Source organism: Pelecanus crispus, chromosome 2, assembly GCF_030463565.1.
Source record: "Pelecanus crispus isolate bPelCri1 chromosome 2, bPelCri1.pri, whole genome shotgun sequence".
Classification (NCBI taxonomy): Eukaryota; Metazoa; Chordata; class Aves; order Pelecaniformes; family Pelecanidae; genus Pelecanus; species Pelecanus crispus.
Genome location: NC_134644.1, coordinates 9,224,353 through 9,241,660, shown reverse-complemented (window position 1 = coordinate 9,241,660; position 17,308 = coordinate 9,224,353). Strand labels below are relative to the sequence as shown.

At 40.8% G+C, this 17,308-nt stretch overlaps 1 protein-coding gene across 1 annotated transcript in view; it reads right to left on the bottom strand.

Moving 5' to 3' along the window:
* Positions 1 to 17,308, bottom strand: part of DPP6 (dipeptidyl peptidase like 6) — a 425,888-nt gene that overhangs the window by 167,816 nt on the left and 240,764 nt on the right. The window contains exons 2-3 of the mRNA XM_075704683.1: positions 14,086 to 14,200; positions 5,862 to 5,960 (exon numbers count right to left, since the gene is read on the bottom strand). Of these exons, the coding sequence (XP_075560798.1) occupies positions 5,862 to 5,960; positions 14,086 to 14,200 (214 nt within the window). The remainder of the gene's footprint in view (positions 1 to 5,861; positions 5,961 to 14,085; positions 14,201 to 17,308) is intronic.

Here is a 17,308-nt window from a genome sequence, read left to right as displayed (position 1 = left end):
GCCATGAGGTAGGATATGAGGTTTGGCACACCAGAATTGGGAGTGGGACAAGTTTTCTTTGAACCATTAAGACCAGTAAACCCATTCACTTAAGCATTTTTAACACATATTTAAAACACATCAAAATTAATTAACTAGTATCTCTGTTTAGCAAAGTGGGCGACAAAGCAAATGTCCCAATAGAGTAACCCAATTTTCTTTATGCCTTCACCAGGTTTACAGTAACAAAACCACCTGTGAACAGTTTCTAGCTTATATTCCTTTAACATAAGACAGGAACTGGGACGAGAGTGTGGCCCTCATCTGGCAGCACCTGCTTTCAAGGGTGCCTGCACGGAGGTGTAGCTGCTTCCTAACGCAGACCACAAACACGCAACACAAGACTGAAAACTGCACTGCCCAAGGAAGTTGATTTTGTTCCTCCGACCACAAACAGAAAGATGAGTTTTTCTCTCATGCCAACAGCCCAATCTTGCTGAGAGAAAGGCTCCTGCTGACTTACAATTAGGATGGTCGCTTGGAAACAGTCAATCTTTTGGTCTGTGGACAAGCAGCCTAGAGAAGCCTGCACTCCAGCTAACCATGTTATAGCTCTCTAGCAGGGCAATTTTAGTCTTAAGGGCTGTCAATGCAGCACCTTAACGCAAACCTTTTCCACAATGAAAAATATTAGCACTTATGAAGTTCTTAATATCTATGCAAAGCAAACTATAAATAATTCATTTACTCCACACATATCTGCATCATTTGAAATGCATCAATGCTTTTATCAATACAGTGCAATGGATTTACACTGCACAGAATAGACTTGGGGGCATTTGGGCTCTCCAAGTACTGTTGATCCAAACATTATTACTAAAGGTAAACTGAAATAAATTACCTCAGTTACACAGGATGATTTTTTTCAGCATAGTAAATAAAACTTATTAGTTCTAGGTCATTAAATTCAATATTAGACTTTCAAAGAGCCCAGAGATTCTATGATGTTATTAGTAAAACATATAAAACATATGTGCTTCAGTATTAAAGATAAAAGAATTACTCTGTTGTATTTAGATATTAGTTATTAGTGCGTTTTTCAGAAGGGCTTTTGAGATAAAAGCCTAGCTGCCATTCTCATACGTGAGCTAGGCACACAGTGGTTCTGGCTCCCACCGAGTGGCAGGTTTCCAAATAACTGAGCCATTTCTGAAAATGCTATTCAGAGCCTTTTGCTAATTTACTCACTATTCCTCTCTGGATAAGAATAAACACCATTCTGCCAGTGTTGCAGGTGAAGCAAGTGGACAGGGACCTCGGAGAGCAGGGCTTGATTTTCAGATTTTTTTTTTTTTTTAGTCAACTTCCTATGACTCTGAATGTGTCCTTTGGTGTTCTGTGCCTCTGTGCTCCTTGCTGCTTGAATATATTGTCATCTTCATTTCAACCTTTATTCTTTTCATGTGGCTACAACCTCTCTGCACGGACTGTCTTGCCGTGTCTGGCCAGTGCCTAGCACAAAGAAGATGCACTCCTATTTGGAGCCTCCAGTTGCTAACATACAGCCCCAAATCCTGGCAACAGCCACTGCTACATATACTCTATCTTGCAAGATGCCAACAGCAAGGCTGGAAAAACACCCTCCAAGAAGTAAGTAATGACAGCACGTTGCCTCCAATCAATTGCAATAACCACGGGCAGTATATTATAGGCTGCTATTATGTTTTTCTAACTACAACAGCAGCCAAGTACTTTCAGTGCAGGCAAAATGTACGTGCCATTAAGTACAAAGACAGAAGATAAGCATAAGTCTCCGCAAGTGGTGTATACGATTCAGTCTGTACTGCTTACTTTGACATTGGGCGTGATTCTGCCTCCCGGTGAAAAAGGGGGAGCGCTCCCCAGATGCGAAGGGGCAGGGAACCAAGAACAGGGGGTCATGTTCACAGCTGATAGGAATCACTGCAGCTCTGCAGGGCCACAAAGACAGCACTCATAACCCAACAGGCTTCTCAGGCCAGGTCCAGGTAATGACTATGAATTATCGTTTTCAGGACAAATCAGTCAGCTGAGCTGCTCTTCAGCACAAAATGCAGATACCCTTCTTCATCCTGGTTTTTGTCCACCATTACAGGAACATTGCAGCATCCCATTGAGCTTTTCAGTAACCTGAGCTAAAATCCCATGTGAGAGGAATTACAGGAAAAGCCTAGTAATTGTGAAGCCTAATTACAAAGTAATGTGGAGCTTGAGAGCAGAACTGCTGAGCAGTTAGAGACTAGACTAATGAGTGGGCCATCTGTCACCCGCGAGAGGGCTAATGAAAGGCCGGCACAGGACACTCCTGTCGGTGTACGGAGGAGGATATGTAAATGAGAAAATGTCCAAATACAACATTTAAGATACACGGTATGAAATGAGCTGCTAATTGGAGCTCACATGCATGCTTAGCATATGGACAACATAATTATAGTTGTACAGTGAAGGGAAGTTCACAATAGAGGATGGTAATAGAACGGCGCGGGGTGCGATGCACTGAGCAATGAGTGGAAGAGTGCAGGAGGTGGCATGGGATGGATGGGGCTGGAAAAGAGGTGCAACTTGGATTATTTGCACTTGGATTGCAGGGCAGGGGGATGACATTTGATCACCATCACAGTCTCAAACTTCCTGTACTACACTGCTTTATACCTACTATAGTAGATCATATCTACTATACTATACTAGTATATACTATGATGTCCTGCAGAGTGAAACCATCACAATAAATCCAGCCTTCACTTACGCTACAGGGCAAATCTAAGCAATAGCAGTCCCTGGAAGTGGCACTAGAAATAAACTCTGGAGCAGTCAGTTCTGGTCTATGAATGCATTGCTCTCCTCCAGAGTGCTCTTAACTGAGTCAATGACAACTATGGTCAGGGCAGTAGAAAACAGCAGGTAATTAAACAAAACATTCTTTACTCTCCCTAAACCACTGGATACAAATGTAAACTGGAATTTGAAATTACAGTGGCATCACAGAAATTATAAGAGGTTCAAAGTTCCATCTTTGGCACATCTCTCACTTCATGTAAATAAATTTAACTGCAATTCCAATAAAAAAGATTCAAACATATCCACTAACCAGCCACGAGTTGCAATTGAAAGCTTCAAGAAAGGCTGTAACCTTTGCACTGAAAGTGTAGTTATGTCAGCTTTGAGACTTGTTCTCTTCTTTTTTTTTTCCCCCCCCAGCTCCTTTGAAATCAATGGAATGACAGAGGTATCAATCAGAAATACGTTATTTTTCCACTTGCCCACTGTGAATCAAGAAAATGCTTAAACATCAGCTCATCCCATCAGTTTCAGTGAGCTTTCAGCATATTTTTAAGTGCCAATCTGAATAGAAATACTTTTTTTTTTTTTTTTTTAATTTTAACACTTGCTGTAAGACTCATTCAAGTCAAAGGAAAGACCTTGCTTCTTCAGAGGGTCTGAGTCAGCCCCTTACTTATGGGGAAGAACACAGATACTTTACTGACTGATCTCTTTTGAAAGCAAATCCCTCAGATGATTCAAATACTCCTAAACATGCAACACGCTTCATCTTTGGTGAGGCTACCAAACTCCCATCTTCTGCAGTAATGAAGAGGGAAAGGAAGGAAATAGAGCTTCAAAGAGCCAAGACGACTGAATTGTGCAGATCTCTGAATGCCCATGGTATTTTGCTATATAATTAATAGGAGAAGAATGGGAAGAAGGATAGACAACCGCTACCTATATTTTAAAAATTGTGCGGATTCCCCACCAAACATCAACTCATTTTGTGAGTTGGCATGCAATTTTAAATATTCAATTTTTAAATATGTAATTTTTCTGCTAAGGAATTCCAGCACTCTTGTTATACTAAGTTTTATTAGTTTGGCTTTTGCATTTTCAGAGTCTTTCATTTGCTTTCTAAAAACTGAGGATAAGGGAGCAATAGCAATGTATGCTTGGGAATTGGGCTACTGGTCTTTCACCTTCCTTATCAAGGACCTTAATCAAGATTTCACCACTTAGCCAGCTAGAGAAAGCTATGAAAAGCAACTATAATGCAGAAAAGTAATTAATGTTGTAAAATGGCTTTGGGTCCTTGGATGAATGACATTACAGATTAGCGTCTTGCCCTTAAATACAAAGTCACCCTTGGATAAATCTACAGAATATATATTGCCTTCATAAAATTTGTCTATCAGTATTGGTGGTATTAGTATCACAGCAACAGAACAAGTCCTTCTAAAATATCTATGCATGTTTGGACAATACTACTTTGTGCTTTGTCCTTTACAGAAACAATATTTTAGTAACTTCAGATCAGGCAAGACCTGATGTTAAATTGCACTGGAGTCACTGAGAGCACATGGGAGGACAGAGATGGATTTTAAAACATTCAAGATTGGAGTCTTAATAAAAGTTTATATGGCACCAATATGCGATCATAATTGGAAAAGCATGGGAAATACTATTTTTTCACAGAAGACTGCAGTTTTGTGGAAAATATGCCTTATATCCACGTAAAGCTATACTCATTAGAGGGGGGATGTTATACATAGTTCCATGGCAATACTTCATTCTCTGTTCCTGTAAAAGTTTATTTAATTCATTATCATTCCCTCATATTCTAGCAAATAAAGAAAATAGCAGTAAAGGCCTCAATAAAACACCTCTTCTTTCATTACGGCCATTAGGGATATCAGTGCTAAAAAATGGATGCTAGACAAATAATTCTGAATTGCAATGCAGCTAATATTTCCACTATCCTCATTCCCAGAGAGTGGTTTTGGGAAGCACCATTGCCCCAGAGCATGCAACCTGAAAAAGAGGTCCTGCCCATCGGCAGGTGTGTTTGTGAAGGTGCACGTTGTCTGCAATTGTTTTCCTCTGTAGTTGAATTCATGGGAGAAGCTGGAGACAGCTGTGCTGAGGGTGGCTGGGGAACATGTTAATTCAGCGCTACCCTTTAACACTCTCTCTTTTCATTACAGGTATTAAAATTGCTCCCAATGGGCATAACAGACAAGGAAAGCCAAACGCAAGGAAGGATTTGATCCAGTTCCCCATTAAAATCAAAAGAAAAACTAATAACTTCAGTGATAATAGAAGTTGGACTGGAACATACATGAACAGCATACCGCAAATCATTTTATTCTAGCCAAAGCTTGTTCAGACTACAGCAATTTCCAGCGAGAGCTGGAATCTACATCCCCCAAAACGGCTCTACTCCAGCAAATACTATGTGCATTAATTCAAGTATTATTTGGTTTTCCCCTGACTAGAAAACATAAGGCAGCAGAGGATAAAAAGAGCACATGGCTTGTGTGCAAGCACCAGCCCAGCTGCTGCTGGACCACTGTTTGCCTGTTGCTTAGCAATGTTTCACCTCTCTGCCAGGAATATAAACCTTAAGTTTTGTTTATGGTAAAATAGTGACTGTGATAGTGCTCCAACCACTTCTTCCAACCACGTGCTACATCACCTACTGAATGCTGGAAGCTCTTTGGGACAAAGGCTGCGGTTTTCAATGCCTAGCTATAAGCCCACTGGAGAGCCTTAAATAAAAAATTATAACAACAGAGCAGTGGTGTTTGCATATTTATCAGGAGGAAAGCTGGGACAGGAATTTGAGGATTGAATTTTTCGGCATGGTTCTGGGCAACGAGCTCTAGCTGCCCTTGCTTGAGCAGGGAGTTGGACAACATGATCTCTTGAGGTCCCTTCCAACCTCAACCACTCCTTGATTCTGTAATTTCAGAAGCAAAATGAAGAACAGGAGGAATACAGAAGTAAATAAAAGATGCCCAGAGAGTGAGGAAGTGAAGCAAAGCAAAGACGCTGCGACACGTTCATGCCTCACTCACCAGTTATCCACTTAGCCTCTGGGTCGTGAATTTTGAAATCATCACTGAAGAGATCTTCCACTGTTATCTTCTTCTTCTGAGACAAGCTGTTATCTTCAACTGTAAAACATTCAAAACCAGACTGCCATTACTTCTATTTTGAAATGTATCTGAAATTACAGCAACTGTGAATAGTGCCATATCTCATTTGGAAACGGTCCACATTAAGCTTTCTGTCACACATAAGCCCCTTCCCATTGCCAGTGTTATAGAAGGATCACGTAGTGGCTCACAAGCAGAAACCTCCTGGTTATTTACGCCTGAACTCAGCAACTACAAAAACACCAGGATATGGTCCAAAACACACATTTTTGGACATAACCTGATCAAAAAAATTTTAAAAGTCATGAAAACACACCTCTAGATGTCATAGTGCTATATAATGCTGACTATTCCAAAGAAAATTAAAGCTACTTAACACTAAGACAATTCTGAAATCGTTAGTTAAATTTAAAAAAAAAAATAAAACAGACTAAATTTTTATAGCTTATATTTTTATGTCCTTAGAAATTGTCACACAGAACCACAGTTGAAAAGGTATTTAGCCTTACAAGGGCTGAGACATAGTACTTCAGGAATTCACAAAAGATTTTCCATGGGAATCAGACACTTGACTGCAGAAATAATTTTGAAAAATCTCTGAGACTTAACCCTAAATCCTTAGGCGTTGCACAGCTGGCCCATACTAATTTTCATTTTTAGTGCAAGGATACACAGTTTCATTTGTAAACATGGAAATCTGGACAGTTTTTAAACTGATGAACCGGACTGCCAGTTTGAGATGCTGTAAGATCAACTTGTAATAAACAGTGTCCTTCATTTAGTTCGTTCTTCCTAACTCTATTCTGTAGCTTTTCTCACAAAGAAATACTTGCTCTACATTTTCCTCCGCTGTCCTTCATACAGCCCTCTCCGCATTTCTCATGATTCAGTCAGAGATTGCCAAGAGATTTCTGATGCAAAGCACAATTTGAAGAAAATGCAGAACTTATTTCTGTCTGCGTATATATTGTTGTTAAAAGGAAATCTGTCTCATCTAGGATGCCACCAAGACTAAACATGCATGAATCAAACCAAATAAAACCAAGGCACAAATTTAACCACGTGAAGTTTGCCACAGCTAGCATGCTCTCCTGTGCCAAAATTATACCTTCTTATTTCTATTACCACCTCTCTACTATGTAACAATTCTCATAAACACAACACAGAAGCTCCTGGGCCTTTAACTGAAGTGTTTATGTTGAGTCAATGGATTCTTGGGCCTTAGAGATGAAGAGTATACATATTCCATCACAGAACCCTATACCAGGTGCTTAGTTAATATGAAAATGGATTTTTATTTTCTCAAAGCTGAAATTTTTAGAGAAAAACTGAAACCAAAAATTTTCATTAACATATTCTTTTTTTTTTTCCTCCCAACAGTAAGTTTTTTTGTTATGACAAACAGTCACCTTCTATGAATAATTTGTTTCCAACATTCAATTTTTTGCTGAAAAAATATTTTCATGGAAACCTTTCAGTCAGTTTAAACACATTTGCTCTTTAAAGGAACATGTGAGGTCACATTCTCAGTATTTCCACAGCAGGTGTGTGTGCCTCAGCATCTTTCCTCACTACAGCATCCTCATGCCTGAGGTCTATTCGTATCATGCTGCCTTAGCTATCTTCAACATTTTTTAGTACTAAATGTGTTCCATTGACACACTGGTGATTAGAAACAGTGGAAACAGACTCTCTGAAGCCATTAGAGAGAAAAAGTCTTCATTACTACACTAAATTGAAGCCCCTGAGCTACCTGAGACCACTGAAAATTACCTATGAACAATGTTTTGTTCCACTAAAAGGTGTTTCAATATAAACTATCATTTTTACCAAATTAAAATGTATTCTTCAATTTTCATATTTTTTCCAAGTCTGATTGAGGTTTCAATCACACTGCCTCATGTGGTTTCCAGTTACCAAGCCACATTAATACAAGTCCTCAGCCAAATCCCTCTGTGTGAGAGCATTACGCCAAGTTCTTCTGCATAATTTTATTTATTAAAATGGAAAATATAGGTCAGAGGAGCTCCACGAAACTGTTCCAATTAGCTCCGACCATGGTGCAAGGTCCCAGCACTACCTGGGGAGATCAGGTGGTGCAGAGCAGGAGGTCGGAGCCCACATACAGCCCTGGACTTACAGCTGTTTCAGGTGCTGCTTCCCAAAAGCCATCCTGAAGAACACAGACACCCTCTTCCCCACCATGAGGGCCTAAGGACAGGCACAAGCAAACCTCTGTGCTAGAGATTTGGGAAGGGGAAGAGTGGGACTCCCTTCTCATTCCCTCTTTCTGTACAGGATGGAGACAGCCAGTCTGGGAGTGGCACTACCTCTATACCATCATAGCACTTCAAACTCCTCGTAAGGGACAGCAGGAAAAGGGAGAGGTAGTAACTGAAGCATGCACACCCAGGAGCCCCTGTAAGGCATGTTCCTTGTTGAGATTCCCTTACTGTCACCTGCAGTGGGCTGTAATAGCTGCAATAGGTCCTATAATGAACCATGGACAACATCAATCTCAGCCATAGAGCTGGGGAGAAAACAAATAACTATAAAAACAGTCAATCAATGATTTTTTAGTAAAAAAATCAGATTTACTGGCTTCTCATCTAACACATAGGTAAGTCAGAGCACTCATCAGGAATGCCTACTCCATTCCTCTGGCCCCATTGGAGACATTTACAGAGGAAGAAATGTAATTGCCAAACCTCAGGTAGTCCACCCTCTCCTGAACAGCAGTCTCTGAGCATGCCTTAGAGCATCTAGGCCAGCTGGTGGACACAAGTTGTGTCCACAGCCAACTGCAGAGACCTTGAGGCCTCCTTAGTTTTATGCAAGGAGAGGATCAAGCACATGCCACCACCTTTTCTGCACTTATGTCCCTTGCGCCCAGCAGACCCAGGTGGCAGCTACCAACCAGGGCCTGACAGCAGTGCAGGTCGCACAAGGACTTGTGATTTGTGTGCCAAGTCAGAAAGCTACCATCCAAACAGCAAGGTTACATGCTGAGAGAACCAAGTGAAAACCATGTCCGTTTTATTTTTGATTCAACGTTAAAGGCATGATGGGAACCCTGCATTGGTCAGACCTTTTGGGTTCATCTGTCTGCACCTCATCCTTGAAGTCAGCACACCCAAAAGGACATGGGTTGAACTGATAAAACCTTGCTCTCCAGAACACAAACAGAACAAAGATCCTCCAGAAACCCAGAAAACTCAAACAGAAAATGGCTATGAGCTGACCTCCCTGCCTGTTTTGCCTCTGCAACACCAATCCTTTCTTTCAAGCTTCCTCTCAACTCCAGCAATGCTCAGAGGTTGCTTGATGGGTCAGAAGGTTTCAGTCACCTTTGGGTGCCCACCTTTGTTTCCATCATCCCTGGGGCTCAGCTATGGGTCAGTATCAGATTCTTTTCTCACACACCTCTTGGGATTTTGTGCACATGGGTGAATGTGTGTCCATGAATGTCTACCTCTTGGCAAGCTGGACCCAGCACACCAGGAGCTCCCTTCCCACCTCAGCATACCTGCTCAATCCCCGGGTAAACCTGAGCCCCTTTTCCCCAGATGACCTCCCTGTATCCAAAAGGCAGTGGCCAGACAACGCAAACAGGCAGCCTCTCTCCCTTCTGTAAAATCCCGCTTTTTTTTAATGGCATATAATGTACATTTATATAGAACAATTGTGAACAAACAAATTACACTCCTGCACAGCTGGTCACAGGATATTTCCTTGCTCTTCCTGACTAGCAAAAGTCATACAAAGCTTACTAGGCAATGCATTTGGCTGTCTGACAGCATGCTGTGAATTAATGCTATGCAATGGCTACCTCAGTACCAGCTCTGAAAAAAGTTTCCTACAAATTTTGTAAAAATTTTAATGTGGAGTTGGGTGTACTTTCTTTTTTCAGCTAAAGGTCAGATTTGAAAGGAGCAAACTTGATGTATATCTCCAGAAAGCTTTAAATATCAGGAACAGATGTGCAAAAAGTCCCTCTTTGCCTCCATTTCAGAGGGGACTAGAAAGCAGACTTTTCCTTAGAAAAATGTCTAATGGAATTTTGGGGAGGTTTTTTTAATCAGAAATAGGATTGAGTGGTGTCTTCAGCTTTGACGTGTGTGTGCACACACATGCATAACTGTAAACATTTGCACTTGTTTATACAAATACACACAACATTGCTAGGATGGGAGCCATACAGATGCCATACGCTGTGACAAGTGAGCAATCACCAGTTAGGAAAGGCTCAGTCCCGCACTTTTATCATTTGTATAAATAGCTTCATATTTTTCAAAGGTGGGTGGCATGGCACGACTCACACACACAGGAAACCAGAATCCTTCAGTGCAGGCAATTGTGTGCATGTGGTATGCTATAGTTTAATGAAATGCAAGCTTTCACCAGTTACTGCTTCTTTTGAAAAGTTGTTCTAGAATACCAAAGGACATACAAATCATAGAAATGTTGAGATTTTATTAGGATTTTATAAAATAAGACCTAAGCACTAGCTAGCAATAAAGCACTGCTATTGTAATTACAATGTCTGCTGAATGCAATGAGCACTGTTCCCAGTTTATGAGCTAATCTTAAAGCAGGGTGAGTGACCTGCCTCTGAGAAACCCAAACCAGTAGGGATTTCAGTCTTTCTGTAGCTGAATCCAGAGTTAAAACCTTCTTTAAAGGTTTGGGCTGATTTGCAAAAGCATCTTGAAGAGATTAATCCTTTTTTTCCTCAATTATTAAATACCTTAATCAGCATCTGTTCTGTTAAGCAAATCTCCCCCATTCCCCACTCTATCACTCATTCTTGGTTTTGCAGGAGACTAGGCCGACTTTCACAGTATTAGGAAACACCACCATCACGATGCAAGTTATGGATCCAGTTAACCACTTTTCTTTGTCTGAACACAGACTACAAATCTGGATGCTGTGCTTTATCCCATACATTCCCTGAATTACTCTTTGTAGGCATAGAATAGAATAACATAGCATAGCATAGTTTAGCGTGACTTTCAGCACTGGGTTTAGAGCATCTCCTTGCATGCCTTGGTGTTGCACTGCAAAACAGGCCTTCAAACCACCAGCAAAATACTTGGAGAAGAATGGTTTTCCAGCCAGGGATAGTGCCAAGATAGACAGGTACAAATAAGGAACTCAGAGATAAAATTCAAAAGGATATTTGTACTAGCAGGACAGTGTCAGGCTGGACTCCAACATTATCAGACGAAGACTTAAAAAATTTGAAATATTTGCAAGCACTGTGCTCTGCCATGCCAGACCGCATCACCTCACTTGAGAAATTTCCAGTGAAGATGTTTGGGGTTGTTTTTTCTGATGCCACTCTCACATTTCACAGCAGCTCCCCATCCCTTGAACATCCCCAGAACTGCTTCTCCTCCTTCTTTCCCAGTCCTCCTGTCCCTTCCTCGTCTCTTGTTCAAATATACATCACTTATTTTTCCGCTTGACTACCAAAGTACAAACATTTCTTCTTCCAGTGAACTATTTTACAGCAGGTAAATGCAGACTCTGCTTCTCCTTTTGGACAGGCTCTTCTATCTTCCCCACTCCTACCTTGTTGGGATGTGCTATCCCCAGTCAGGATTAGAAGTGTAATACTTTTTACATTTGTCAAGCCAGCCTCAACATCTCACTTAGTACTGGCTGGTGGGAAACGCCTGTGAAATGAGCCTCCTGTTACCTTGTACCATAGTGCATCCTTGTGACAAGCTCCAGGGCCAGTGGCCCAAGAGAAGACGAAACTCAGCTGCTGCCAAGCCACAGCAGCAACCTAAGCTATCTATTTTACCCTTGGCAGACTCTCACCATGAAGCAGTCTGGATCCATAATAAAAACAGAAGCAGCACTGAGCTCACAGGTTTTGTATTTGCATGTAGGGGACAGTTCTGAAACACTGGCAGGAAAAAAAACCAACCCAAACCCAGTTTTAGCAAACCAGGTAAATAGAAATCTCAAAAAACGTGAATGGAACTTTTAGCATAGAAAATGACTTTGCATATTCCTAAGTTTTAAGCACAGAGACTCTCTCAAAGGTGCTATTTGGAGTTGTTGCTAAGTATATACTAACAACTGTGTGATTTATGTGTATACATGTGTGCATACATACACGCTCAGTACACCTTTTCTGTCTAGGCGCTTACCTGGACAACAGCACTGCAGTATCTATAGTCATAATAGTCATTAGTGATTTTATGTATGATTTTCTTATGGAGAAGTGGGAATAGGGTTCAGGACAAGTCCTAAATGAGGTCTATAGTAGAGCCCAGAATTGAAACCAGAGTTGCTAAGTCCTCACCAGATATCATTCTGACCATCTTTATAAAGAAATCATTATTACAAGTGGTCTTGTAAAAGGAAAGACTTGTGACTTAGACTGTATTTAGGACTGTACGGGTATGTTTATGCTTCTCCCCATGTATCCATCTATGCGGAATCCTGCTCTTCAATGAAAGTGGCACCCATGGTCTCATCTATGCAGTGCGAGCCACCGATAGCTTCTTGAAGCCCCCAAGTATGGGTTTAGGAATCTAGGCTTCAGTGTGCATTTTTTAAAAGTCTGGGACTGCAATTCTGTAAAATAGAAGGTGACATTTCCATACCTAATGGATAAGGGACAATATTTGTCACAGCAAATAAATGGTGCCTGATGTGATTGCAGTCCACAGACCATGCCCCATAACATCTCAGAAATGAACTGTACTGTCCAAAGGTGTTAAAGCTGAACCCTAGAAAAAGTAATTTAAAAAATGATCCTTAATTAAGTTTAACCTTAATTAATTTAATTACTTAATTACTCTGGCATGACCATTAGCTACTTACACTTCCATTGAAAACTTCAGGACAGTATGAAATAAACTGAACATGGCATGATGATAAATAACCAAAAGGACAAGGCAGTGATTGTTTCACTCATTTTCAAACACTCAGTGCAGTCATGTGTTTCTTGATTTATCACTGTCTCCAGTCTACCACACAGCAGGACTGTGGGATAAGAATTGTGTCAGGGAAGATGGCCCAGATCTGCTGAACCGCATGTCAGTTCACACGCTATGAGCTAGAAATTTCTGCCCCACAACTTCCATCTCATTTTTCCACTTCACTGTCTTGTGTTCTTCCATTTCCTATGGTTTCATTTCTCGCTTGCCTCTGTTCCCCTCCTCAGCTCTGTGCTTTCTGTCCCCTAGAATCACTTGCATGTACTCATCCAAGAAGGAGCCCCTTTTCTTCTCCTCTATGTCCCTCTGCAGGGGACCTTCTGCCTTCTCCTGTGTTTTGTAGCTGCTCACCCTTTCTGACACTGAATTCTCTTTTCTATGTCTCATCTCTCATTTCTCTCATTCAGTTGTCTTTTCGTATTCAGATCACAAGCTTCTCAGAGCTGCAAAAGCACATCATTTCTACGCTGCAATTAGTCATGGAAACTTACAGGGCTGTATAAATATGTAATAATCAATAATCATAATGATATACATTAAAATTCAAGCCTACCACCTCAGCAGCTACTGTAAGAGAAGTGATTTACAGAGGTTATGTGCACAGAAGTTTGCTGAAACTTGGTAAGGGGATTAACTTAAAGAATCCCTTCCTGGGAAGTTACTAATTATTTGCGGTGGTTAAGTGCTATCTGGCACAGTTCTCTGGAATTCCTTTGTAAAGCTGGAACACTATGGCCTGATTCAAAAATCAATACAGCTGAATGGGGTGGGATTTAGGTGCCTAAGCATAGGCACTCAATGCCATTTTAGATGCTCTAGGATATGCGACCCAACTGGCTGCTGCACGTGGGCATGAACTTCAGGAAGTCCTGTGTCCTAACTGACTGCCCTTTGTAGCTGTCTCTCATACCCCGGCACATCTAAAATGCCACTCCCCATCTATGTTTAGGCAACCAAGTTTCACTCTTGCACCTTCAGCTCAGTCACCCTAATCTTTGAATAGAAATGTAAAACTCTAAAACAATCTACCTAAAATTGGCCTTGAACTCAGCTCACACCAAGCTAAAGAACAGGAAGGATGATTCCTTTGATGTTGACTTTGTAGTCACTTTGCAATCCCTTTAGCCTTGGAAATGTAAAATTACAGAAGAAAAACAGAATGGAAGTGAGTTAAAGGTTATAAATACCTGGCGTCAGGAGTATAACAGAGGTGACAATCAGGGAGCAGATAACGAGAATAACAAGTAAGGCAATTGCAATTCCTTTCCAGTTTCTTTGAGGAGGATTACTCCCCACCAGCTCCTAGAAACATCAAAGGAAAACGAACATTTAGAAAAGGCGCTTAGACAAGGAAACAAACAGCAGAATCCAAACAGCTACGTATGTCCGCAGAACCACACCATGCACCCTGCAGCCATGGTGGGTGAAGCCCGTAAGCCAAATACAATTCATGCCATTATAATACGTTGCAGTATTATTTGAATCCATCCCAAGTCAGATCATACAATGAATAAATGCAGTGCACCCATAGGATGCTCAGTAGTGTAACCCACAATTCCCACCACCTCCTCGGCACCAGCCGCCCACACCAGCATTTGTCCAAACTCACTTATCAAAAGCCAATTTCCTACCAAACCTCATTAACTCTGGGAATAAAGAGCCTTACAGTAACTTTCAAGAGACTTTTATAATAAGATGCCAGAGAAGAATACAGGAAGATAAATAATTCACAGGGGCATGTATCAAGATAAAAATCAATAAGGATATCCTTATGGAGAACTTTTCTGCCTTCCCAGAAAACACCACATCTCCTCAAGCCATCTTGTATGCATTCCTACATTGGTAGGTGTAAGGACATGAAGATAGGCTTCACATCTAACTTATACATTAAATTTAATCACGTACTTAAAATTTTAGAATAAAACCTCCATCACTATTCACTGATTAGCTTTGACTTCACTGCGGTTGTACCATATGTTCTGTCTATGATGTATACAGCACCCCTGCTCTCAAGACTGAGGTTTTTATGAAGTGCTGTGTTCGCACTCACAAGATCTTAAATATTTATTGCACTTTATCCCTTTCATGCTTTTTGCTGGATTCCCCTTAGCACTGCGCATTAAATGTGATTTCATGCACGCATTAAAGCATCCCCAGGAACTGTATGAAATATCAGTGCACTCCACTTTCCTGGAAGGCTGAATTCACTCAAGGGATCTGGCCTCACAGCCACAACAACTCTGGATGCTCCTCCTCCTTGTCAACCTCACCAATTTAGACTTTTTGCCTCATTTCCTTTATTATGAGGGATGGTGGGTCTAAGACAGACCCACTGGTACTTCTTTAAAGATTCTTCTTTCTTTCTTTTTTAATTTTTTTCAGGGAAATAAAAATCTTTATAGTAGATCAAGTTCTTCTGTAATTCAGAGAGCTTGTTTCACTTAATATAACTTTTTTATACACACACTAACATGACCTGAACAGGGAGGTCAGGCAAACCTCACAGTTTTGACTTCAGAAAACAGTAGAAAATATTTTTCAACTTTTTCCATATCAAGAATCCATTTTACAGAAAAAGATAATGTTGAGACTCTCCCTATATGTTTGGGGATCTATCCATTACAAAGGCTATAAAATTGCAATGGTAAGCCAGGTTTGAGGCATTAAACATCTGAGGTAGCATCTGTATTTCATTATTTATTCTAGTTCTGGGAAAGACACAATGGTTCTCTTCCTTCTGGCAAAGAGGGATAGAGGTTAGCACCCCTACCCTCCTTGCCTTCCTCTCATTTGCACTTGGTTTTGTATTTGAAATGAAAAATAATTAGAACGAACAAATGTATAGTTTATTATTCATACTGGAGAAAAATCTGAAAGTAGGTCAGGAGCCTTGAGAAATGCAATTTTACCAACAAGCAAACAAAAAGAATATAAATACTTGCATTTTTATGGCTTCTTCACCCTAAGCATGAATACAAATGTTAATTAATTTAGTCTTCTAACACCTTTTTTAGGAAACTGTTATGGTCCCTATTTTTCAGGTGATGCAAATAGGCTCCAAAGAGAGTCTGTGACTTTCCCGGGGTCACATAAAAATCGAGAAATAAAGCCAGGAAAAGAATCCAGATCTTGTTAGTAAGTGGCAGAAATATTCTTCCCTTCACAGCGGGGCACAGTGGAACCTAAAGGGATGACAGGAGAACTGGGGAGAAGCAGCTGAGAAATCACAGTGCTTCTGCCCAGCCAGGCACCAACAGTATCTGAAGGACAGAGGTAAGACACAGGCAGCACGAAAGGACTGACGACAACAGTCCCATTCCTGAAAGTAATCTAGCAACCCTCTCCCCCTGTAACGGTCAGAAGTTTTAAAATTGAGAAAAATAGTTCACAGACTTGAATTAGATCTACAAACCCATATGTAGTTCAAAAGCTTAATAGAACCTTGCATTAAGTGAGGTTTCCCCATCCATGGGTCCCAATGTGATAGAAATCCATACACGTACTTAGGCTTTCAGGATATCAGTACTTCCACTGAATCCATTATCACATCATAATCCCATTAATTCTTCAGCCATCCAATCAATATTTGAGCAAAATCACAGCAAAAAAGACTGGGAATTTCTAGTGTATCAAGAGGAGGAAAACTATTCATAAACAAAACTTTGGGGTTTAATACACTGCAAGGAAGCAGAAAGGAACATTTTCCCTTTATTTTCAAAATTCCATCAGGAAATTTCCCCTGATAAAAAGCAAGACGAGATAAATGACATTTCAAAGAAAGGTAAATAGCTTTATTCAGCACAGGTTTGGAAAGCAGCTTTGTCGTTCTTCTCAGCCATTTGAGGTGTCCTTCGATGGAATCACCTACAGTAAATCTGCTGCACACACACCATACTATATATATGTGCTAGCACCGACATCTTAGATCTTTCCTACCCGTATTTCTGTTAATTCCAGAGGGATGTTGCTGTGTCACTGTGACCAGCTTTTACTTCCAGGAGGTTACAGCCTCACCACAGTTCCATGATACCCCATGCCTTGGCAGCAAACTCCCACCTCTTCAACAGGAGTTCCCACAAGCGGACACCAGCTGCCTATTCCCATTGCTCAGGAAAGCCTCCGTGCTTGGGACCGGGGCAAGGAAGGTGTTTAATTAAGCCCTAGGCAGGTACAGATTCAAGCATATAAATAATGCTCTTGAAGCGGCACCTCAAAGCGTTTGTTTCCAACGCACAGCACAAAGCTATAATTTGCCCATTCCTGAAAGATCCCAGCTTGCAGATGTGAACACAGAGATCTAAACCAAACAGCAAGCGGATACCCTTCGTGGGCCATGGCTGTGAATCCTAAAGGCACCACTTTGCTTTTGATACTGAAATCTGAGCATAATACACAAATGGAAATAAACCA